Below are 26431 nucleotides of genomic sequence, written 5' to 3' on the forward strand. Positions count from 1 at the left end.
ATGATTCAAATTTGGGTATAATCTTAATATTTTGATGGATTTTTTTACGAAGGTAAATACAATTGAATAACACGGCGATTTCTAAGACGAAATAGTTAAAATATTTTTTTACACAAACAAAAAAAAAATTAATACATATGCGTATAGACAAAAACAACTATTTTTAAAAGTACTTATTTTGGTAACGTGGTAACCCAACAAAAAAATAATGGCAAACATACGAACGGACTTACATTCTGACTATAGTGTGTACAAAAACTTTTAATTTTGCTATAAATGTAACTGTATAGTAAAAAACCTTGTGAAAATCATGGAGACATTCTTTTAGGGAAATACTGAAATTTATCGAGCTACTTGTTGAAAACTTTCTAGTTTTCTAGAAAAATCCTTTTTCCTAGAAACAGCGGCACTTTTCATCAAATCCATTAAAATAAAGTTTATCACAAAAGACTAAGTTTATACAGCTGTAAATATAAAAAACACAAGTCTTATGAAAATTTAATCTGGTAAACATTAAATGCAAGATAACAAATCAAACGTTTATTTGCGAACCGTTGCAAGGGGTTTGTTTAATAACAACTATCGATGTCCATATCGATATACGATGATGTTACCATTTCGATATTTATGCGAGTGTATTTTAAAACGCGACGAGAAATGTCATATATCCGCCATTCTGTTTTATTGGGAATGCAACCGTAGAGGCTTGGATTGCGCGCAATTTTCTGAAACGGCTTTATTTTCTTAACAAAGGATAGATTATTATATGTAAAATGCATTGTATATTTAAACTTTAAGGTCTATTTTTGCATGAGTGTAAAACTCGAAAGTGAAAAGTCGATCGGTGTTGGTGGTCGACGGAGCCCCGGGCTTGTTCCCACGAGTATCGCGCTGGGGAAAATTTATGTTTATGAACTGAGAAATATGTCATAAGAGATATGAATGGTATGGTCGGAACTGAAATAGCGTAAATAATTTTTCACGCAAAGTTATTTTGCTTTTCAATAACCGTTTTATTTTATGTTGTATTTGTATTTATATTTCTTCGTAATGACTTTATAGATTGTTATATGTATCGAGTAAGCCCAACGCATTGCTTCTTTTCTTATCGAAAATTGTATTTTGTGTGCTGTTTAGTCAAGCAATATAAATATCTAAGATAATTTTGTAATTTCAGTACTACAAAGAATTCTTTGTATTTCAAATACAATCAAACGATATCAAATCCATAATTGCATTACCTTTTATAACGATACAAGTAAATAGAATTTTATTTGTAACTAGCTGATTCTTATGAATTCTGCGCTGTTTATTAAAAATTTTAAAACGATTTCGTTAAAATTCACATGCAGTTCTTTTGCAGAAGATTTAGAAGAATATTTACTAGTACCCGATTTTGCACACCTACAAACCTCTGCTCTTGTACGTCTTAAGGTTAGCTGGTAGAGAAAGCTTTTAGCATTAAGCCCGCCTTTTGTAGAATTCTTTAATGTATTGTGCAATAAAGTATTAATAAATAAATAAATAAAAGGTTTTGCTTGATGCTAGTTTCAATATCCAGACAAACAGAGAAAAAAATTGATTCCAGTCAAAAATCCAAAAGTAATTGCTTATTCTAGTATTGATAGGTACTATAAAGGTATCTATAATTCATTTTTCCTAATTATCCGTCATGTACCTACATATTATAGACAGACGTCAATCACTCACAATTTTTATTCTATGTATATAGAGGTTTGAACGCAAATTGAAAATCAACACATTTCATTAAATTACTAACATAAACAGGAGTTATAAAAGTGGAAATAGTTTCGAAAAAGTTATGATAAATAAAATGTGTAGTAAATTTAGCTTACGTATATTTATTTGTGTGTTACTATGCTGTGTTTGCAATAACGGTACGTCTTAATTTAATAAACTTAACATTTAATACCGTTTAAGCTATCCCGAAAATGTTATTTTTAATACGAAAATAAAAATATATAGTCATGCCGCATTATGGTTTTAAGAGTTTGACAAAATATCGTTTTTTGCCTTTTAAATTTGTTCCTTAAGCTAGTAAAAAATGCATCATATTTCAAACAAAAATAAATCAACTTGATTGTATATTTTTTTTAATAAATAAATATCTACACAATACACACACGGTCGTCTGTTCCTAAAGTAAGCAACTACCGGTACAGCTACATATGTTTTTTTTCGATCAAATAATACATATATAAATATATAAATAAATATTTATATTACACCGAACCGGATACACGGAATCGAACCCACAACCCTCGCAGCAGAAAGCAGGCCCACCACAAACTGTGCCAACGGGCTAGTTAAAATACTTTAATAGGTAATAATTTTGACTAGCTGTGCGGTTACGGCAGTAAGAATATATATATAGCCATCGCCTCTCTTCCCGTGGATATTGTAAGAGGCGACTAAGAGATAACACAGTTCCACTACCACCTTGGAACTTAAAAAGCCGACCGATGGCGGTGTAACCATCAAACTGCTGGCTTTGAAATACACAGGCCGAAGACGGGCAGCAGCGTCTTCCGTGCGACAAAGCCAGCTCTGCAGTCACCAACCCGCCTGCCAAGCGTGGTGACCACAAAACACATGGCTTCACGCCATTTTTGACGCGAACTTGTGATGGCCTATATCCAGCAGTGGACTGCGATAGGCTGAACTGATGAATAGTTTTGACCACACTGAACTGTCGTAATCACACACAGCTTAACTAAGCTGCTACAAATTTATCGTGCTGTTATCAAGTAGCATTGTATTCCTGCTGTGAGGAAGGTAATCGAAAAATTATTTGCATGTTTGTGTGTATGTATGTGTATATGTGTGTGTGTTTATATATGTCCGTAGTGTATTTATATATAGATAATATGTTTACTACCTTATTGTTACCGCCTGCAATATTTTCTGTTTGGCCTAAAGGTTGACTGGGAGAGAATGCCACTAGGCATTAAGTCCGTCTTTTGTTACAACTGTTTATATTGTTGGACAATAAAGTATGTAAATAAATAAAATAAATAAATAATCGGAGCTCCTGGCAAAGATCTTTAGTTTATGGCAACCACGTTCCATTAGGTAGAGCGTACGCTTGCTTGCCACCCTAATGATATAAAAAAACAGCGCCATGTAGTTTTCTCCCTGTCAACTACATCTTATATTACAGATGCGGTACTACGTGCTCAATTCACAAAACTAAGTCATTAATCATAAAAAATAAACTAAATTAAGTTAAAAAACAATCAACTTTTCAGTTCATGCGATTAAAGTACCTGAAGGGATGCAACCCATGCCCCTTCTCATGCCTATCAATACACTATCAAAATACTCTTCTTTGGACCAATCTACAAATAATGTGACAAAAGGACTTAACCTTAATGAAGAACAAATGCGTAAATTGCATATCTGGGCTTTAGGAGTTATACCATACTACATTGATGACTTATCTTTCGGTAAATTTTATATAGATTAATGTAATAAAAACAGGGCCGGATTGAGCCCTAGTGGCCATGAAAGAGTGAAGGTCAAATAAAAAAAAATTGTCGAAAATTGATAAAGAACAAATAAAATTGTTTCAATCAAAATGTAAGTAGTCGAAATCAATAAAAAGTATATTTCCTTCTGTTCCAAAGTTTTGACCCGTTGAAATTTGGATATGTTTAATATATATGGGGTTTCCTTTTTATAAAGGGCCCAGTGATATATGCCCGTATAAACCAATGCTTGGATTCCGGCCCTGATTGACCTTTACTTTACTTACATAAATTCACTCTAATACTTTTTCATAGATAAAGCGTTAAGAGATAAAATTCGACTTTATTTCGATAACGTAAACCGAATAACCGGTCTTCTTTTTACTGAAATACCACGACCACCTGAAGATGAGGATAGTAGATGGGTTTTCTTCATTAACCGAAGGGGCCAGCTTGATTGTGATGATGTAGCTTTTCACAACTTCTCAAACATCGGTGTGCAGGTACTGTATATTTTTTAAACTAAAGTTATCTGGTCCGTTTAACGTTTAGATGTAATTTTTTTGTTGGTCTCTTTGTATTTAGAATAGTTACTATTTCACACCGATTGTGTACGTAGCGTTGGCGTAACGGTCACAGCACTGGTTTGTTGCTGTTGTGCTGGCCGTTGCGGGTTCGATCCCCGCACATGATAAACATTTGTATTGGTCATACAGATGTTTGCCGTGGTCTGCGTGTTTGTGCAGTCCTTGTGTGTCTGGGGAGACACACAAGGACTGCCATGGTGGGGACCGTGCCTCGGAGAGCACGTTAAGCCGTCGGTCCCCGTTGTTATCATGTACATCTGATAGCGATCGTTACTCATAGTAGGAAATATATCCGCCAACCCGCATTTGAGAAGCGTGATAGATTGATCTTTCTCCTACATGGGGAAAGAGGCCCATGCCCAGCAGTGGGATATTACAGGCTGAAGCTTGTAAAGCAATACGTGTAACCAAATTGAAAGTTTTTATATGTTTATTTATTTAGTACTTTATTGCACACATTATTAAAGTACATAGGTTTGTACCAGTTTGCGAAATTTTAAACTAATATGCAGTTACCGCCTTATCACTAACAGCGTTTTTAAGGGGCAACCGAGTACAAGAGTTATTTCTACTAGAAATAAAACAGCTGGTTTATAAAGTAATCCTAAACTTTATATAATTATTTAAAAAGTGTTATATAAGAAAGTTAACAGTTTTTGATATGACATCATTTCATAAATATAACCCTTCTCTTCTAAAGTCTAGCTTATTACTTCAAAGGATAAATATCGTAACCCATTTCTTTAGTAGATTATCAAAATGTTTATCGAGCCATATCGATACAAGAAAGTTAATAATTTACTTATATACACCTAATATAAATTATACATACATATTTATGATATAAGAATAGTTAAACAATGATACACGTGCAGTTTCACTCGTTTTATAATTTAATCTAATTAATAAGAGTTTGTAATTAAAATTACCAGAGTTGCATACGTAGATACAATACAATACAATACAATACAATACAAATACTCTTTATTGTACACTATCAGAGAAAAATTTTACACCGTAAAAGAAAATATAGACAGATATAGTTAGATTTATAAAGTTACTATACTCTGCACACATACTCGTAACTATGACTAGCCCGTTGGCGCAGTTTGTAGTGACCCTGCTTTCTGCTCCGAGGTTTGTTGGTTCGATTCCCACCGCGAGTCTGGGTGTAATATAAATATGTATTTACATATTCATATATGTAGTATGTATAAGTATGATTATCGAAAAAATAATATGTAGCTATACCAGTCGGCTGCTATCTATAACATAAGCATTAAATTGCTTACTTTAGGAATAGACGACCGTGTGTGTATTGTGTAGATATTTATTTATTATTATTATTACCTATTGAAAAGTCTCAGATATTACTGCATTTGTTTGTCATAAACAAACTAAAATGTTTACTTTATACTGTATTTACAGAGAGTAGTGTTGGGGTACGACTGCATTGCAAATAGAAAAATGAGTTCAGTAATATTATCTCTCATTGGTGTACCTCCTCAGCATAATGCCCCGAATAGAAATGAATTTATAACAATAAATGAAAAAAATATTTTACCAGGTAATATTTAATTATACTCATACTCTAGTTTAATTTATTCGCATTTATTTTACCCATTGACATATGGTGCTATTAATACCATATGATTCTTTAATATAAGGATTAAAAAGTAAGGTTATAAATAATATAATTAATATTTTAGATAAATTATATTTATTTGAAAAAGTAAAAGATGACGTATGGTTATTTAATAATAATCTTACATATGATTATTATAGTGCTGGTCATTATTGTACTCACAAGTACACATCTAATGGAGGTGATACTATAACATATGTGTCGCAGCCAGAAAAGGTAATAAATAGCATTTGGAACTCTTAACACTATATTAAATTGCTTAGTTACATTTACACTTAATTAGCGTATTTAACAGGTGGAAAATTTATCTGAAGGATTAGTCACAGAATTTTCTTTAATAGATTTGATTAAAATTAATATGCTTTACAAGAACATAATTACAAAAAGAGAAAATTCTGCTAGTGTACCAGGATGCGATAAACTTTTTCATAGAGGTTCCAAATCTACGTATTCCAAATTTAACACGACTGATTATGTCGACTCAAGTAAAGAGTCAAATAAATATCCTAGGCCTCAAGATGCTAAACCTACAGAAAAACCATATGTAACGGACACTGCTTACGCTTTTACGAAAAATAGTTCAGGCCAGCTTATGGATAAAAGTAACAATGATTATGGTGACGATAATGATGATGAAAATAAAAGTGGCCAAAAATTTTCAGCTGAAAATAATGTCGATTATGGTGACAACCAGACTGAAGTACCAAATAAAAATAAAAACGAAAGAGTGAGTCAAATGAAAAATGATATTGATGTAGAAAGTTATGAAAAACTGTCAGAGAAGCTACTTTTAGCTAAAAAAAAGAAAAAGGAAAGTATTTTAAACGAATCGGATTATGAAACAGGTGACGACGAAATTAATAAAAATATATAAAGGAATGTCATAAAAGTTGAAGGAAAATAAAAAATACGTTTAACCTTAAATTAGTTTATTTAAAATTTATCGTTATTATTATCTATCACATTAAAGACACGTTTGTATGTCTCGTTTAACATAGCATGTTTCACAAATAACTTCGCAGCACCATTTGAACTGACAATTGCAGTTCTCAGCCTCCCTTATAGTCGTCTGGATGTAACCTCTCCTACAACAGAGTTGGTCACAACTATCTGTTCCTGCAGAACTTATATTACATTGACGTCCTTCGGTGCCAAGAGACCCAGTCTTTATGTTCGCAGTACAAAAATCTGGGGATTCTTCGGAGTATATAATATCTTTCTTGCCAGGTCTCTTAATGTTAGGGCTTTCTGGCATAAAGCTATCACCGTCGTTGCTTGAAATAACCTACACAGAAATTGACAATTCAATAATAAAATCTTTCTTGTTACTTCAATTGGCTGGCACTAAGTGATAGTCAGGGTTTCTCGAAGTATTATTCTTACTTAGTACAAACTTTCAACTAATATGTGGTATTTTATGTAGCGTTGAGTAAATAAAAAAGGAAGTCGTTTACTTAACTATAAAGGTTAATACTTTCAAAGTTTCATATAACTTATTACCTTAGCAGCACCTTCAAATCTATCTCGTAATCTATCGCCCACTTCTCTGAAAGTGGGCATTCTCCACCAGCAAGTTCGAAGAGTACAAGAACCGGATAAACCATGACATTTGCATTCCACCCTCATGTTATTTTTTATTGCCTAAAAGTAAATAAAAAATATACAGAACAGTAAAAATAGTTACATAAAATAATGTCATATTTTTTTTTTTTACTAGTATAGATCATGTTTGATTTAATTAATAAATATTATACACTACATAGTTAAAGGAAATCCTCTCGTTAACATTAGCCGATATGAAAAATTCTTACTAACCAACCTCCCAGCGTTGTGATTGTGGAGTTTGATCAAGTTCTTTATGTCACTTTTCTTCTTGTACCGGCTGTCCATGAACTCTCTGGACTTCTGCAAGCCGAAGCGAACGTTGTCGCTGCACCCTCCCCATTGCCACCTATCCGTCTGCGCAGAAGACGGGGATTGGGGTATTTGAGCCACCCTCCCACGACGGGGTTTCGGGACTTCCTAAAAATAGTAATCGATCAGTTCTTGTGATTCATTTACACTGTAAAAATTAAATATTAGCTTGGTTTTGTAATAAATAATTGCTAGAGCTAAAAATCTATAAAGAAAACGCTATACTTCTCATAGTATTCACCATTAATATCAATGAAAGTAACCATAAATGAATTTTAGCTATTTAGACTAGCTCACGATGGCAAAATTTGAAGCGAAATAAAATTTCGAGACAAAAAACCAAGTATTATTTAATTTTTTTTTGTATGATATACAATTCTTTATAGAATAAAACAAACCTTTTGACACGAGCATTCCAACAGCGATCCCGCTGTACAAGCTCTTGTGATGGCGTACGTAACGCCGGCCGCTGTGATCGCATTTACAAACCCCGTTTCCCTCGTATCTGGAACAAATAGAGGTAATATTAATATAGGTTAAGGATATCTGAGTATTAATTATAATTTTTTTCTTTTATCAATAATAAAAAAAAAATAAAGAACAACAATTTTATCATAAGCTAGTGATTCGAGATGATTGAAGCCAGAGAGTTACAAAATATAGGTGATGGCGATTAGCTACTTCATCAATCTTGTTTTATTGACTGATGTCAGTAATCATAGCGCATACATATGCGTTAAAATGCGTTTAGTATTTCAAAATCTTTTACGATTCTAATGACCCATTCAATGCTTATTGTTTGAAAGAAATTTACGTTTCAAATGCAGTTACAACTGACAATGATTATGTAACGACACTTCAGGATTTTATGGACACTTTTGCCGACGATTCGTCACAGCAATGAGCTAGGGCTTGAACAGAAATAAAATCCTGAAGCATAAAGCACCAACACAATACAGAGTTAAGCTGTTGACCTAAAAATCAATATTCACACGGCCGCTGTAATAAACAACGATGGGCTTCACGAATCGAAGGCTGCATCCATAAAACATGGGAGCGTGACACACTGCTCTTTATAATCAGGAGTATTTATTGACAGTACTTAATTATTCAAAACCATAATTTTTCAAATATACAATTCGATCAAACTAAATAATAAAAAGAAATTCCATTAAAAACATTTTCTTGCTTGCCATTTAACATTTATTTAAACAACACATTTCTAATGTTAAAGAATACATTTCTAATTTATGAAGCTTATAAAACATTTCCAAGCTTACAAACAAATTACGAGTAAATTATATTCTTAAATTTATTTTCAATGGATATAAAGGCTCAAAATTAAATAATTTTGCAATTCATCCAATAGAAAGTAATTTTAATAATAACGTCGTGTGCCTAATTTTATAACTTTAAGTAAAAGAAAAAAAATTCTACGTGACATTGGCGAAATTATCTGTGCTCATTTGGCACTATTTAAAGCCATTAACCCTGAAGAAAAAGAAGAAAAGAATGAAATAAGGAGATCTTTAAGGAAAATATTTGTTTTATAGTTTTATGTTATGTTATGTTTTTTATGAGGTTTAATTTTTTACGATTATTTATATTTATGTTAAATGTATTTTATAACAGTATGTTAGTTACTCTCAACGACAATGTGTCATCGTAGGCCTGGCTATAACAATTAATGGCGGGTGAAACTGATGTTGGAATATTCAGATGGCATGAATAATGTGAAAATTGTTGTGCCCATCTGAATGAGCTTCGGACATCGCTTAAATGGTCTCTGTTTAGGTCGATGACTTCATATTATTGGATATCGATGGCTTGAGTTTAGATTGGTTTTATAGATTTTTTTTCTTGCGTGACTAAATTAATTGTGGATTTTATTCAACTACGTAATTAAGACTCGATGATGTAAGATGATGTTTAAGTTTTTATTTCCGATCTCGATTTTTTTGGTTAAAATCTTGAAAATGTCGTTTTGATACTAACTTTTTTTAGTTTAAAATACGATCGTAATAACAAAAGTGCTAATAACAAAATTTTAATGTAAGGATTTTAATCTTTAATATTGAGCTAATTGCAGTGGAATAATATCATTAAATTAAACACGATGTTATCGAAACGTATTTACAATTAAAGCTCGTATAATATAGTAAATAATTACACTTTTGGTATGTATTTTTAATTGTTCCCTTAATTACGACTGCTCCGTTTCGAATTTTTATGAGACCAAAATGAATGGACCTTGTTTGATATGACACCAGGAAGTTGAAATTGAATAATGCTACGTAATTGTTACAAAATTCAGTTTTTGTAATACATTGAAAGGAAATAGCAGGCGTTACTTACCTTCAAGACATTTTACTTTTTTTTTGCTTGTAACCGATGTTTGTAGAATAATTTAAAGACTGCTATTTTAATGATGACTAGTATATATCCCAAAAATTCTAGAGCATTTTAAGTAAAATATACATACCTACATCTAATGAGGTTATCAAGCATCATAATTAATTTCAATTTACTTGTCATTATCTTTTTGATTTATTTATTTATACTTTAGTGTACACCACAACTACATTTTAAACAATAAACACATTAAAAAAAACATTTACAGACTGTGAAGTACAATCGGCGGACTTATGGCTATTTAGCCATTTCTTCCAGACAACACAATATTTTATATTTATATATATATATATTATAATATTATTAAAATTTATATTTATATTTATTATTTTATATAAGGAGTTAACTCACTTTTGTGATAGTAGCGAGGCATTCATTAAGTTCAGATTAGATAACAGTGGCTTACGCAGTGCAATGCAGTTGACAGGAGATCGGCATCGGGCGCGCCTATCGATCCCATGCTAATTGGAGCCGTATACTGTGGAGAGCGACGCTGTATCGTCGTCGCATTCCACCATGACCAGACCGCCACCCGTCCAAAGAGATACAGTGAAATTTATTGCACAAACAATTTATATAATTGACGTGCGACAAAAAAGCGAGAGTGCACACCCATCCGACTCAGAATTCAGACGGTAATTACATCACGTCACTGTTGTCGTCGGTGAATTTCATGAGTATTTCTATCAGGCAGATTAAATTTCGTCAGACATCGGCGAGGATATATCTCAGATGAAATTATGAAAGGAATGTCAATTTCGAGATATTTCGCTAGTCGGTTAGCGATTCATAGGGGAAAAAATCGCAACGCCGAAGGAGGAGGAGAAGCGGTGGCTTCAGAACAGGTCCGCCCCGCGCCCATGTCGAAGAAGCCACGCTTTTTCTCCTCTATATGCTGCGCTGTCGATCGGACAGCGCGGTCGCGACACTCGACCGTCATTATAAATCCGAGGCGGTGAGCTCAGAGCGGAGCATTCCTCGCGCTCCTCTCGCGTTATGCGCTGTAATTATCGCAAAACGCGGTCCCGACTCGCAAATATGTCGTTGGGAACGAGGGACATGACATTCTCATCACCAAACGTTCCCGTTTTTCTAGCGTCTCCGATCTCAAAATATGCCTCGTATCGAGCCACTCCCACGACGTCCATCAAGCCTTGTATTTGGGGTTACGTGATGTTGGTTTTTGTCTGAACCGCCACAAGCACGTGGAATGTCGGTATTCGTGTCCACTTGAATAATTCATTGAAATGGTCAATCAATCAATAAAACCAATGGATGAAATTGATTCACACTTGTAGATTGTATGGCTTCCATAACGCGTCGCACGCGTTTTTTGCTGTGTCAAAATACTCGAAAGTTGTTCCACCATTCACGACAAGTCGATCAGAGCACGTGCTCAGAAACCATCTCATGAAAATGTTGTTTGCTCTTTTCTTGGATTGGATAATTGACAACTAGTTTTGAAACAAGTGCCTTCTATGATGACGGTAGGTGGAACTTCGCGACCGGTTCTTGCTGGAAATGCGAGGGAAGCGCATGAATAAGATACAAGGGCACAAGAACAAAGAAAAGAGGCAGTATGTCTTTCTTTTTCACCATTTTAATATTTAATTCACGAAACATGACAAGAGATAAATAACTTGAAGGTTTCTGGATATGGTAAAATTGAAATGAATTATTGACAATATAATAAACTAATTTGTGATATCTGCCGTAGTAAATAAAAAAAAACATATATATATATATATATATATATATATATATATATATATATATATATATATATATAAATATTTTATAAATCTAGTAGTTTCCTGTCTACTAGCTTCGCACATATTATGGATTAGTTATATTTGTAGGTTACGTTGCCGAGCGATCCTACCGTTACACTTTGAATTAATTTTTTGAACATACGTTATCGGTTGACTGTGGCATTCTTTGAAGTATTAATTTGATTGAAACAACGTAAAAACGGTTAAAAAAGTATTAACAGTACAAGAAAACTTACATTAATTTACATAAAGATTAAAAATAATTTCAAGTAAATACATTAGCAACTACCGTACAGTTTTAATGATATGCTATAGATAAAAATAGTTATTGTGACTGTAGGTGCCCTTTTTATGAGATAGACACATGTAAAAATTTAATAGATCTTTAGATCAACAGTTTTTTTTTAAATATTTTTGTGTTTTTACACTTGATACATCTAAAAGTGTACAAAAACATAACTGAACCCTGCTATTCACTGCATTTAGTAGATATTAGTGTAAGACCGTGTCAAAATTCATCGCGTAGTTTAGAAAGAATCATTTGTACTTTTGCAAGTTGCAAGAACAATAAGTTTTTTTTTTATATCATATCAAAAATCGATTTTTGATATGATATAAAAAAATAATTTCGCCATTTTTAAAAAATTGTTTAGGATTTTCTAATGTGGCGGGTAACACAAAAATAAATCGTGCGAATTAACAATAAGATTTTTTAATTGTACGCATTAAAATTTTTATTTCTAGTTTGTCAAAATTTATGATTAGTGATAATTTTTCTTTCTCAATAATCATAATTATTTTGTTTTTGTGTTAAATTTCTTTTTAATCCATACGTATGAATTATTAGTAAAATAAGTGGTTCTTGCTGAATGTGACCCTTTTACAGATAAAAAATTAGACGTATAATGCACGGATCTATTTGTGTTACTCTACTTAACAATAATATATACTATTAACTGAATTTCTTATTATCGTCATGTAACGTCATTATCATCGCTTAGTGATTAGCACATGTATTATTCAGTACCTATGTGCCTTACCGATTAAATTTATTAAAACCTTTATGAAGTATTTAATAAACTTTTTAATAATCTAAAAACCGTAGTTACAACACATTGTATGATACAGTGACGTAGCAAGCTTAGCTCGTGCCAGGGCCCTCCATGCCCCCCCCCCCCCCCCCAACTACGCCACTGTGTATGAATCACACATAATTATCCCTAATAAACCTTTCGAATGTTTTAATGATTGTATTTTGTATTGGAGCCAATTACAACATTAATCAATAGCAACAGGGGCATAAATTATATTGATATAAACGAGTGAAAACACCGCGGATGTCAAATTGATAACAGAACCGAGATCATCTACAGCAGGCCATAAGTAAAATCGCTGAGAATTTTGCAATTTTAATTTTATTTATAACACTGATGTGCAAGTTAAGAGAATTCGCGTGTTATGTGTTATAAGCTCGTAATTACTGGTAACAATTTTATTCATCTAATTTAGAAAATTATTTTTACTAAAAATTAAATTAAATTTGATTAGTATTAAATGTTTCTATTAATGTGTTAAATGTTGTAGTTGCTTATTTTACTCGTACTGTGGTTAAATAATGCATTTTATAATTTTCCTCTGTTCCATGAATAGGCCAATTTCAAAAAACTTGTATGTTTAACTACTTATTGAACCCTTATGGTATTTTGTCATATTAAAAAAACAAATCAAAAATATTCTGCATGTCTTCATTTATTAGGATGTCGATATGAAACACATTTTTCTTTTAAATAAACCTCTCACTCTGTTCAGTAGTATGACTTACAATCAATCAATCAGTCAGTCAGTCAGTCAGTCAGTCAGTCAGTCAGTCAGTCAGTCAGTCAGTTTAGCCTATTGCAGTCTACTGTTGGACATAGGCTTCCCCAAGTCCGCCGGTTTCCCGCAATCTTTATCCAGCCTACACCGGCAATCTTACGTAGATCTACAATAATAAGATATAATTTGTAATAATGCAACGTTTCAAATAGATAGGTTGTAAAAGAAATACTAGCACAAAATAGTCACATTTCAAGTCAGATCTGTTACAGGCACGATTTTGTTGAAAACTTAACATAGATATGATTATTATAGGTCGTTGTGAATTATACTAATAGCTTACCCACACGCTTTTATCGATGTTAACGTATTTACACATTACAAGACGAAATTTGTCAGGATTGTCTATAAAAATATATCATTTATAAATATGAATTAAACTTCGTTATAGAACTATTTAAATGTATTTTAATTGAAACCTATAATACATTTAATTTTCATTTCATTATTATTTACTAGCTTCTGCGCGCGACTTCGTCCACGTGGAACAGAGGCGCGCGCAATACGTCTTGATCATTATTTTGCTGCAATGTTATTTTAAAACTGCGATATCTCCTGAGATACTCATTGAAATCGAATTATGTATTGGGCTATTTTGTTTTAAATGAAATATTTGTGATGAATAACGTATTTATTTAGATAAGGATTAATATCATGTTTATAAAAACATCTTCGCAAATAATGCATTATTTTAGAACAAACTTGGTTAGCATAAAAAAGGTTACACAGTGAGCCAACCTTAAAAGATAGATATATACTGTCGCGAACTTTTTTTTACAACTTTTAAAGAGGATCGATTCTGTCATAAATGGTTTTTGCGAAACTTTAACTGTTTTCACAGCGCATGCAGCAAAAGCTCTCAAAAGGAAAATAAAACCCCCGATTTTGAAACATTCTTCATTGGTGCTCCGCTCCTTTTGGTCTTAGCGTGATGATATATAGCCTGTGATGATATATAACCTTTCCGATAAATGAGCTATCTAACACTAAAAGAAATTTTTCAAATCGGAACAGTAGTTTCTGAGATTAGCGCGTTCAAACAAACAAACAAACAAACTCTTCAGCTTTATAATATTAGTATAGATTCTCATACATTTCTTGTTATAATTTATTGCATACGTATAGAATAGTTTACCATCTTCGAATTAAAAAAAAGTTTGTTCGAATTTCGTTCAATCATCAGTTATTCCGTTTACGATAATGAACCAGTTAATTAACTTCGATACATGGAGTAATTAGAAAGTTTAACGCGGAAAGCCTATTGGAAACGGAGCTAATTTTGCATACATAAAGACAGATATAACTGTAAACTCAATTAAAACATCACTTTACGACTTCTGATACAAACATCGAGTTAAACAGGATTATTATGATAGTTTTAATGTAATTAATAATTAATAATATCCGGGAATATTGCTTGTACCACGACCGGACCGGACCGGACGTATTCTGCCCGCTAGAAGCGATGAACTGAGCTCGCAAACCGATACCGATCGGTTTCGTAGTCTCCTGCTTTAAATTAACTGTTCACTCGCTAACCGGTGGAATTTTAGATTTGATATGGAAGCGACATTATTCCGACACTTGCTTGCCCTTTGCAACGTAGTATCGATGCAGGTGTTAAGTTTTTTTATTTTATTTTATAGAATGGATTTTCAGATAATTTATTTTAATTGTATGATAAATTGTTTTGATCGCTATTTTTAGATGTTGAGTCATCTATTGCTTTAATTATAATTGTATAGAGTAAACTATTTAATAGATATATACACTGTAAAAAATTTTTGTAAAATTATCATTTTTTTACTCAACATGAGATGGCTAAATTACTAATCAGTGTGTATGAATTCAAATTATAACACATTTTGAGTAATTTTCCAAGACATATGAGAAAATTTGCTAAGATGCGCTTTAATTTTACAATCTTAGAGTATAAATCTTACTTGTATTGTAATTTCACGGAACAGTTTATTAAATTTTAATAACAAACTTTGAAGATTTACCAAAATTTTTAGTAATTTGAGATACTATATTTTTTTGTAAAATTACCAAATATTTTATAATTCGAATTACTGTGAAGTGTTTAGAAATTCACAAATTTTGTTATTATTTTTACAATTTGAACTGTAAAATTACACAATACATTGTAAAATTACTAAAAAATACTATTTGTCTGTTGCCATGTATAATTTTACTAAACAGGTTATCAATTTTCGATACCAAGCTCCTTAAATTTACTAACATTGTTTGTGTTTTGAATTACTAATTTTGTTGTAAATTTACAAAACAATATTGTAATTTAAACTACAATCAAAGTATTGAAAATTCAAAAAATTTTTTTGGTATTTTTACTATTCTTATTGTAAAATTACACAATGTATTGTAAAATTACTAAAAAATACTACTTGTCTGTAGCCATGTGTAATTTTACTAAACAGGTTATCAATTTTCGATACCAAGCACCTTAAATTTACGAACATTATTTGTGTTTTGAATTCCTACTTTTGTTGTAAATTTACAAAACAATATTGTAATTGAAACTACAATGGAATTATTGAAAATTCAAAAAAATTTTTTGGTATTTTTACTATTCTTATTGTAAAATTACACAATGTATTGTAAAATTACTAAAAAATACTATTTTTCTTTAGCCTTGTTTAATTTTACTAAACACGCTGTCGACTTTCGTTTCCAAGCTTCGTAAATTTACAAACATTGTGCGTATTTTAATTTAATCTGTGGTCTAGTAAGATTGTGAAACAATAGTTAAATTCGAATTCTAATGAATTCATTGGAAATTCAATAATCTTCTCATTAATTTTATTATTTTGACTGTAAAATTATACAGTGTTTTGTATAATTAACAGTATAATAGGGTAACTACTTTTTTAGATGAACCAAAATTGTTAGTATTTCGGTTTACCATAGTTTCTTGAAAGATTACAAAAAAAAATGTTTATTTACATATTATTGAAATTATTAAAAATTTATCAATATTTTTATATCATATTTATATGTAAAATTTTGATTTGAAAATTATATATAGTAAAGTTATGATTAATAAAGCATTTTTAACTTCCCTCTAAAAAAATTAAAAAATTTTTTAAAAATCGGGAAGTTATTGGTTTTACCCCGTTTTTCGAAAGTCGAGTTTTCATCATATCTCGACGTTTAAAGGCCCTAGAAAGCTTCCCTGACTATTTTTACGAGGGTGTCTGTATGTCTGTGTGGATGTGTGTGTGTACGCATGTAAACCTCTTATAACTTTTGAACGGCTTGACCGATCGAAACGAGACTCGTGGCATTCGAAAGGGTTCCACTCAACTTAGACTTCCTGAAAATTTGAAGTGAATCGATTCGGTAGATTTTGAGAAATTTAAAAAAAAACCGCGAAAAAAATTTTTCGAAAATGATGTTTTTTTAGAATAACTTTTTGGCTATTGCACCGATCAATTCCATAACCTAATCAGCTCTTAAGCTCAAAAAACGACGTCGAATGCCGTTTTGCAAATCAAAATCGGTTCATTCGTTCGTGAGATATCGAAAACCAAAAAAATCGAAAAAATTAAAAAACAAGCGTTTCTTAGAATAACTTAGTGACTTTACGTCTAATCGATTTTGTTCTCATTGTAACATTTTTAGGCCTCAAAAAACTGCGTCGATTGCCGTCTTGAACATCGAAATCAAACCACGCGTTTTGCAGTTATGGCATTTCAAAAATTCCAAAAAAAACGTTTTTTCAAGATAACTTTGAAATTTTGAGACTTATCGACTTTGTTTTCCTTACATCACTTTTAGTGCTCAAAAAATTGCGTCGATTGCCGTTGTACAAATCGAAATCGGTTGATTCGTTCGTGAGATATCGAAAACCAAAAAAATCGAAAAAATTCAAAAACAAGCGTTTTTTTAGGATAACATGGAGACTGTACGTCTCATCGGTTTCGCTCTCATTGTAACATTTTTACGCCTCAAAAAACTTCGTCGATTGCCGTCTTGAACGTCAAAATCGAACAACACGTTCCAAAGTTATGGCATTTCAAAAATTTCAAAAAAAAAGTTTTTCCAAGATGACTTTGAAATTTTGAGACTTATCGATTTTGTTCTCTTCACAACATTTTTAGTACTCGAGAAACTGCGTCGAATAGCATTCAGAAAGTTAAAATCGGTCAATTGATGCGTAAGATATCGCCCGAGTAGAAAAAAGGTCAGGCTCAACCAGATCATGTATCTGGACCGGATCAGGATAGGATAAGGTACGCCTGATCCGGCAAGCTCTATCAGGACCAGGTCCGGTCCAGACAAAGATAGCCTGATGTAAAATATAATCAAGTATGGTAAGGCATACTGGATCAGGACCAGGTCCGGTCCAGACAAGGATAGCCTGATGTAAAATATAATCAAGTATGGTAAGGCATACTGGATCAGGACCAGGTCCGGTCCAGACAAGGATAGACTGATGTAAAATATAATCAAGTATGGTAAGGCATACTGGATCAGGACCAGGTCCGGTCCAAACAAGGATAGACTGATGTAAAATATAACCAAGTATGGTAAGGCATACTTCATCAGGACTAGGTCCGGTCCAGACAAGGGTAGCCTGATGTAAAATATAACCAAGTATGGTAAAGCATACTGCATCAGGACCTGGTCTAGATCAAATAAGAACAGCCTAGGTAGTAAAGAATATAGCCACTCTCTCTCTTCCCGTGGGTATCGTAAGAGGCGACTAAGGGATAACACAGTTCCACTACCACCTTGGAACTTAAGAAGCCGACCGATGGCGGGATAACCATCTAACGGCTTTGAAACACACAGGCCGAAGATGGGCAGCAGCGTCTTAGGTGCGACAAAGCCAGCCCTGCGGTCACCAACCTGCCTGCCCAGCGTGGTGACTATGGACAAAACACACGAGTTTACGCCATTTTTAGCGTGAACTTATGGAGGCTTATGTCCAGCAGTGGATCTGTGATCGGCTGAAATGATGATGATGATTTAAGTTGTATTTGCATCAAATCAGATTAATCTGGTGTTAATTTTTTTCAACTGAACTCAGCTAGCATAAAATTTATTTGTCAACAATTATAAATAACAATTTAATTCAATTCAAGATATTTTTGACCAAAAATTTTAATGAATCTAATCGTTTAATATTATTAGTCTAGTAAATACCATATAGCTGAGTACATAATAATAACTATTATAATCGTAATCTTCCATCCGCTTATATTTATATATTTAAGTATATCTAAATTTATTATATTTTTATATAAGTATTTATTTAATAAAATTTTATTATATTACTAGCTGGGCTCGTAACTTCGACGGCGTGGGATTTTAAAAAAAAATTGTTCAATTCGTAGTTATTCGTATTTAGGACATGGCCAAAAAAGTACATCCCACGTACACATACATATAAATATTTACTAAGTATTAAAAAAAAAAAGATGAATTATGACGTAGTTTTTAACCTCTCTGAACTTGTCAGTTTTTATTTCAAAAAAATAAGCAATACAAGATGAATTCGTCAACTTCCGCCATTCTGTGCGAAAAGATTAAATTTATTTAAAATAATGGACGTTCCTCACTCTTGCGTATTACTAATGTAGACACGTTTTTTGATAACAAATGCTTTTATTAGGATCATTTTATTAATATCGAAACTGTCTTTATTGATATTTTTTCATCCAATAAATGAAAAAATAAACAATGTATTAAAATAACAATATTAATATGAGTATTATTTAATTTTACTCCCACATTCTTCATAATACATAAAATGAAATGTGTTTAGGTGCTTGATACTGTGTCAAGTGTCATAGTCACCGGCAATGTTGCGAGTACGATATTGTTTAATTAATAATTATTGTTATTTGATTGGAATGCCGTTCGTTTCTTCGCTACGCTTGCGTTCGTTGTACCTACTGTGTTTGTTTTTGCGATTATTCACTAATATTATGGACCCGTGCTTTTGCCTATGTTTTATTTGACACTGAACATAATAGTGATTCTGTTCTGGAAGCTATTTTAGGCTATTATTGTTATTCCCTTTTAGCAAACAGAACTGTTGGTTGTTGTTGTCATGTAATGACTGTAGTCTGGTAAATTGGTTGGACAAGGCACTAAAACAATATTCAAGCTCCAGTAGGATTTTTAGACCACGTACTTATAGCAATTCAAGAAAATTAAAAATTAAATAAATATTGGTAATACTTCACATAATCGGCCTCAAATTTATGGGGTCCTGGGGGGAGAGGGGGTGAAGGGAGGGAGGAGGGTGGGTTTTTTTACCCCCTCGTAGTGTGCTTTTCGCGTAAACCCTTTGGTTACGAAGATATCGTGTTTGAAGTTTTGAGGTTAACTTTACGTGATTCAGAGATATTACAATACCTTAGAGCTTCGCGTCTGACTCCACCTTAACTCCGGTGCTGCGGGAAGTGCACTCATATGCTCCATTCACCAACTTTATTTTCGAACAAATTTACGTCTCGATTGCAAGATCAACAAACGATACGAACTAACGTTTAACGACTGACAAATAGACAAAAAAAAAAAAATTTCGTTAAAAAAAATCCTAACTTATTTAACTTCAAAGTTACACCGTTTATCGACATAATTTCATTACAAATAAAAAAAAATAACCCTAACCTATCTAACTTTAAAAGTTTAAAATTACACCGTTTATCGACATAATTTCGTTACAAATAAAAAAAAAATAACCCTAACCCGGTTTACGCGAAAAGCACACTACGGGGGGGTAAAAAACCCACCCTCCCCACTACCCTTTACCCCCTGACCTCCATTTCACCCCATAAATTAGAGGCCGTTTAAGTAAAATATGACCTAAATATTAATTTTTACTCTTTTTTTTTTTATTTTGTTTCCTTTCCCTTTGCAATAAAAGGGATACGACCGATGAGTAGGTGGCCTTTACCTTGTTTAAATGCCTATTATTAACTATAACAGTTTACTGTAGTCTATAATAATTCGAAACTGTTCACTGTTTGAAAGCGCCTAGTTTTTTAAATCATAACCTATATTCTTACATGTTAACGTTTATCCTATTGTAATGACAAGTTCTGTGAGTTTGATGATTATAAAATTTTAATGTGCCTATTATCACGAGTTTAAAACACCAAACGTCATCGATTACACTAAGTTCGAACGCCCATACAAAAATGGGCCATGTCATATAAAAGTAGCCTAAGTTACTTCCTTGTTACATCAACTATCTGCCTTTGAAAGTCCCGTCAAAATCTGTCCAGCCGTTTCAGAGATTAGATAATACCAAATTCGATTTTAAATAATAATCAGAAGAAATTTCCATCGATTTAATGAAATATTTTTAGATTAAAAATATTAATTATTTATTCGTTTATTACTTGTTTTGTTACTTTAACCAATAATTTTACTTGTTTCATTTGCATACCCAATTTCGTACCTAATTTGTTAACTCAGAATACAGAAAAAAACTGTGTGTTTGTTCTGTATTCTAAATTTGTTAGATAAATAAGTAGGTAGGTATGTGATTTTCCAAGTATTTTTGCTCCATAACTCTTGATATAAACCCTGCCTGATTAGCCTGATTTAGACCTAGCTACATATATACTAATCTGTTATTTAGACTTTATTAAATTTCACTAACGCGTGCATAGTTAAATTTTAAGATAGCCGTCAAAAAATAAATAAATCAATGAACAGAGTTATTTTTCTTTACTCTTGATTTGAAATTCAATTCCAAGATTTCGACTTAATTAGATACTATTTTTATTTCCGTTTTTCATTAAATTTATAGAAACAATAATTACATGACGTAAAGTTATTTTTATCATAATTATGATCAATTTATTCATTTATTGTATTACAAGATTTACAAGCACAATTTGATAGTCTTTAGTTGTTTGTTAATTTGTTATTCATAGGTCACTTCACTTCCAGTCAATTGAGTATATTATATATAAAAAACTGCCTTTAATTTCTATTAAATAACATGAATATAATAACGAATATAACATAATATAATCTTGTATTGAATTATATACAATAAATAAAAATTAACGAAAATATTAATATAAATACAACATAATATTATGGAACGAAATAATAAGCGACAACGCGTGACGTCACGAAGCAACATGTCGAATCTTGTTCACAGTGTTCTTCGTTAAGACGCACATCACTCACATCAGTGTTTCAGTGTATTAATCTTTGTGTCTAATATAGTGTAATATATCTAATATAGTGTAATATATCTAATATAGTATATATCAGTGTATAATTATATTTTTATATAACTTAAAAGTTATTTGTTAAATAAGTTCAATACAAAAACTGAACCATAATAATATTGTGTTAAACAAAAAAAAGTGTACTATAAACTTCTCTCTAGACGTTCACTCGGTGTGTATTGTGTACAAAATACGAACTTGTGGACTAATTTAGCTAGATAAAAATTTGTGTTGTGTGTAAAGCTTCGTTTTTATGTTTAATTACGTAAAACATTTAAGGTTAGTAAAAATCATTGAAAAACTACATTACAATTCTTTACTATTTTTAAAATAATTTTATATTTCAATAATCTGTTTTTTTCAGATGGCTTTTATGTATGCATTAGTTTTATTTTTAAATGATTCGTCCAATAAAGAAATTGATATATTGAATATCGTGGTACCGGGTGTAAATAGCCTGAATCATTGTTATAAAGTACTAAGTATTGTAAATTATTACAAACGATAGTTAAACATTGTGAAGGGTCTGACCGACATGGCCAACGTTTTATGTTCAAATAAGTGGCACAGCAGGTAAATTATTATTTAAATTATAGATTTTTATGAATTGCTATTTCATTGTCATAATAATAAGAAAGTAATTCATAATTACAATTAATATTATCAGAAACAATGGAAGAGGCAGAGGAAAAATTAATAAGATTAAAAAGAACCCCTATTCTTCTCTACCAATAATGAGTAGTCTGCTAAAGCAAAAGCGGCTGCTGTTGAAAAAACTTTCAAATTAAAAGCATTAGCAAAGGATTGATTAAAAATAGATAATATATTTAGCCAAATAGCTTTAGAGTTAACTGACGAACCCACTGAAATTGCAGGTAATATTTATTATTTAAAATGTAAATATTGTTGATTAATTTCTAATAATTTTTTACTAATGTTTTTTTTTTTACAAGGCATATATATTAATTGATATAAATTTATTTTTAATCGTTAATTTTTATACTATCAATTAAGTTATAATACTGAAATTTTATTTCAAATTTTTTCATTCCACTAGAACCCAAGAAATAAAAGCCATAAAAATGTAACCAAAAAATTGTGAAGAAACAAGCCTAAAAACATAGTCTCGAATGGTCATCTACATCAATAGTGTCTTCGATATCTTCATCACCACCGTCATTGTTATGTAAACCTACGAAAATAAATAATGAAACTAAAAAAAACGAATTAATGACAGTACTAACTACATAGTTGGCTCAAAAAAAAGGAAAAAAATTAGTTCATAATCTACACCATACTACCTTGATCATCTTCATCATCACCATCAACTAAACGTAGAAAAATAAGAAAAATCAACTCGAATTTGAAGGACATAAATATGCATATGGAAATAGCACATGAAGACAATACATTAGCAACAATTGCTGATAATCCCTTTTCATCATCATCATAAATCTCAAACAGAAGCTGAAATGAATATATTAGCAGCTAGATCATCATCAACAAAAAATACTGTATCCAGTGGTAAGAAAAAAATATATATTGTTTTTAATTTATTAGGATATCTATACTTATTATAATTATTTACAAAATCATAATATAGATTCCATTCTGAAATTGTGGAGTGTTGTAATCGTGATAATATTTATCTATCAATATTTATATTAACATCAGTGTCACAATTTTGAAATTTAAATCATTGTGTTAGTTAAAAAAAAATAATATATAATTTATTTTCAACAGATTCTTTGCTGGAATGTATCAAACATAATTATAACAGTCTATCAAAACAATTAGCAAATTTAAAAGGCCATATCTGCTGACGTTCCCAAATCCTATCTGAAATAAAAAAAATAACAGTACTCAGCTGTTAGATTTCAGTTTATTAACAGATCCTGAAGGAAATCCAGTGGTCCAAAAATTAGAATTTCCGCTATCAACAATGGAAGATATTATTTTGATAAATTCAATGAAAAATTAAAAGGCCAAAAATATAAAAATAAAATGGTAAGTTTTTAATAAACTATATTCTCATATACAAATATATGAAAGATCTAATATAGTTGCTCTATCTGACAATATTGAAATTGTCATATTTGATAAAATGCTAATCATAATAATTAATTAATCATACAAATAATTGTAATAAATTTTCTTTTCCAGAATAAACGTATATACTTTTCTCTCGATGGAAAAAATACTTTTACCCGTAATATGGGAAATATTACTCGTGTTTATATATCAAGAGATGTCATATGTAGCAGTTAGAGCAACTTCAAAAAAAGTTTTCAAAGATACGACTTTTTCACTTCTATAAAAAGTATGTTAATCATTATATAGTGCAGGAGGATTACTATCATTGATACCTAATTAATTATTTCTTAATTATATGTTATTATTTTATACCTAATTTTTATACCTAATTTTTAAAATCTTTTTCTTTTTCCTGTGTAAAATATTTTGCCAAGCAAACAAAAAGAAAAATTAATTCATAATATTTAATAACAATCATTATTATTATTATTAACTATAACATAAAAATAATTGATATTGATATTTAAAACAAAAATAAATAATACATTTGAAAAAATAAATCGAAATAATTTTTTTTTCAATCGGATAAGTTTTATTTCTGTTTAAGTGCACAATAAAGTGTATTGTTATGTTATGTTAACTTAAATATATATAATATGTTATTTTAAATATACATAGTATGTTAAGTAATATAATATCATTTCTTTTTTTTTTTTTTTTTTGACGTGACGTCTAATAAATCGATTAACGCCGGCTTCGTTACGCTCATATGTATGCTTGTGCCGCATCTATCTGATCGGCCTATGCATCCGAGGAGATGTTTTGTTATGACGGTTGTCACGTTTAACTATCGTCTGTTAACCAACTTTGCAGACAACCAAGTTTTTTAATAAACAATTTTGTCAAGACTGTACATTCGTGTTTTATTTAAAAGGACCGCACTTTTTTTTTTTTTTGATATCGCAGGGTAACCCATTTACGGGTGATATCCAGGATGCCCGGGTAGGCATTCCTAGACCGTATGTCGGTTTAGCATTTGGGGGTGCACTACCGACCAAAACCCCTGCGGGAGCCTTCAGCCGCTTTAATTGGAGGGTCCCGGATCTGCAGGCAACAGGATCCCTCCAGCGACAGGCTGGCCTCGGCGAAAAGACCAGACTTCTCCATGGGACTGTCCGGCTCACCTCTGAACAATCCCGACGACGCCATGTCTAGCAGGACCGGGTTCCCATCCCGGCTCGACATGGGCACAGGGGCGTTACTGGAAACGCATTAAGTAGCGCCTCGTACGCACCCCCGTTCGTCGCCTGCGGACGGAGGCCTCGTCGGCGGCCCCCTCTCTCATCCGCTCGTCGTTCTCCTTCTGGGACATTACTGTCTCGCAGAAGGAGACCATCGCCTTCCAGGACTCGTCGTCGCCGAGCATCGCGGTAAAAAGACCGCACTGGGCATACTCGATTTGAATCAAGCAACCAAGGACCGGACCGTGCATGCCTGATCAGGACTAGATAAGGCATGTAACGCAGATGATGTATCTGGACCTGACCAGGGAAACCTGATCAGGTCCAGATCAGGTATGACCTGAGATCAGGAAAACCTGATCAGGTCCAGATCAGGTTTTCCTGATCAGGTCCAGGTACATCATCTGCGTTACATGCCTTATCTAGTCCTGATCAGGCATGCACGGTCCGGTCCTGACTAGGAAGACGAAAAAATTTCTACTCGGGTCGTTGTTGCAAAAGTTCTAAAAAAAATTTTTGAGCTCGAAGAGCTCAAAAATCATTAATGTTGAAGTGTTGATGAGCTCGCAGAGCTCAACAAAGCACTCCTGAACTTACTTCGGCGCGCTTCGAGTGTAGATAGCGGGAAGTTGCAAGGATGGCCTTCAGGGTCATCCTCTTTTCGAATTTTTTTTTTAACAAGTTATAAAGTTAGAAAATGTTGGTGAATTAGCTGGTTAGAAAATGAATTATCGAATACTTAATTTTTTTCCATTCAATCTTAATATATGTATTTAATTTTTTTCTTGCAGTTAAAAGTAATGATTTTTTTTCTCAGTTAAAGTTCTAATATAAGGAGAATAATTATGTATAAACTATCATTTAAAATATTAAATATTCCCTGACGGTTTTATGGGCTAAAAGTTCTTAGTATGCATAAAAAAAAAATCATCGGTAAAATCATTTGATCTGTTATTTCTTTCTTAAACACTCACTTTTTTCATTTAACTAAAAAAATATGTAATCCATGATTTTTTTATGTTTACAAATAATTTTAATTATTTCGAATAAATCAGTTAAATTATTAAACTCAACATGATCGTGGAAATATTATTATTTTTTTGTACGAATTCAAGTCTCAAGCAAGGTTTTTATTGAAACCGTGATCATTGATGTTCAATATAAGTCGGTAGCATGAGTTGCACTTTTTTGCCTAGCGTCAGGGAAAGCCAGGTTCGAATCCTAATCAAAAGCAAAGA

General features: G+C 31.9%; 2 protein-coding genes and 1 long non-coding RNA gene across 3 annotated transcripts in view; 2 read left to right on the plus strand and 1 right to left on the minus strand.

Annotated features, from left to right (window-relative positions):
- Window positions 1-5854: 5854 nt before the first annotated feature.
- Window positions 5855-6594, plus strand: LOC123669717. The gene is made up of 2 exons (XM_045603307.1): window positions 5855-5936; window positions 6016-6594. The coding sequence occupies exon 2, from the start codon at window positions 6079-6081 to the stop codon at window positions 6592-6594; it is 516 nt and encodes a 171-aa protein (XP_045459263.1). The 5' UTR covers window positions 5855-5936; window positions 6016-6078.
- A 38-nt stretch (window positions 6595-6632) lies between these two features.
- LOC123669325 (protein Wnt-6) overlaps window positions 6633-26431 on the minus strand; it is a 60627-nt gene continuing 40828 nt past the window's right edge. The window contains exons 3-6 of the mRNA XM_045602934.1: window positions 8033-8139; window positions 7536-7742; window positions 7221-7361; window positions 6633-7005 (exon numbers count right to left, since the gene is read on the minus strand). Of these exons, the coding sequence (XP_045458890.1) occupies window positions 6685-7005; window positions 7221-7361; window positions 7536-7742; window positions 8033-8139 (776 nt within the window). The 3' untranslated portion in view covers window positions 6633-6684. The remainder of the gene's footprint in view (window positions 7006-7220; window positions 7362-7535; window positions 7743-8032; window positions 8140-26431) is intronic.
- Window positions 22124-24328, plus strand: LOC123669326. The gene is made up of 6 exons (XR_006745737.1): window positions 22124-22197; window positions 22283-22491; window positions 22586-22793; window positions 22976-23442; window positions 23662-23925; window positions 24082-24328. It is a non-coding gene; the product is annotated as an uncharacterized LOC123669326 (long non-coding RNA).

Source organism: Melitaea cinxia, chromosome 3 (genome assembly GCF_905220565.1).
Source record: "Melitaea cinxia chromosome 3, ilMelCinx1.1, whole genome shotgun sequence".
Taxonomy (NCBI): Eukaryota; Metazoa; Arthropoda; class Insecta; order Lepidoptera; family Nymphalidae; genus Melitaea; species Melitaea cinxia.

What these genes read in the sequence shown, in the direction of transcription:
- LOC123669717 (XM_045603307.1), top strand. Translation starts at nt 6,079, where the DNA reads ATGCTTTACAAGAACATAATTACAAAAAGAGAAAATTCTGCTAGTGTA.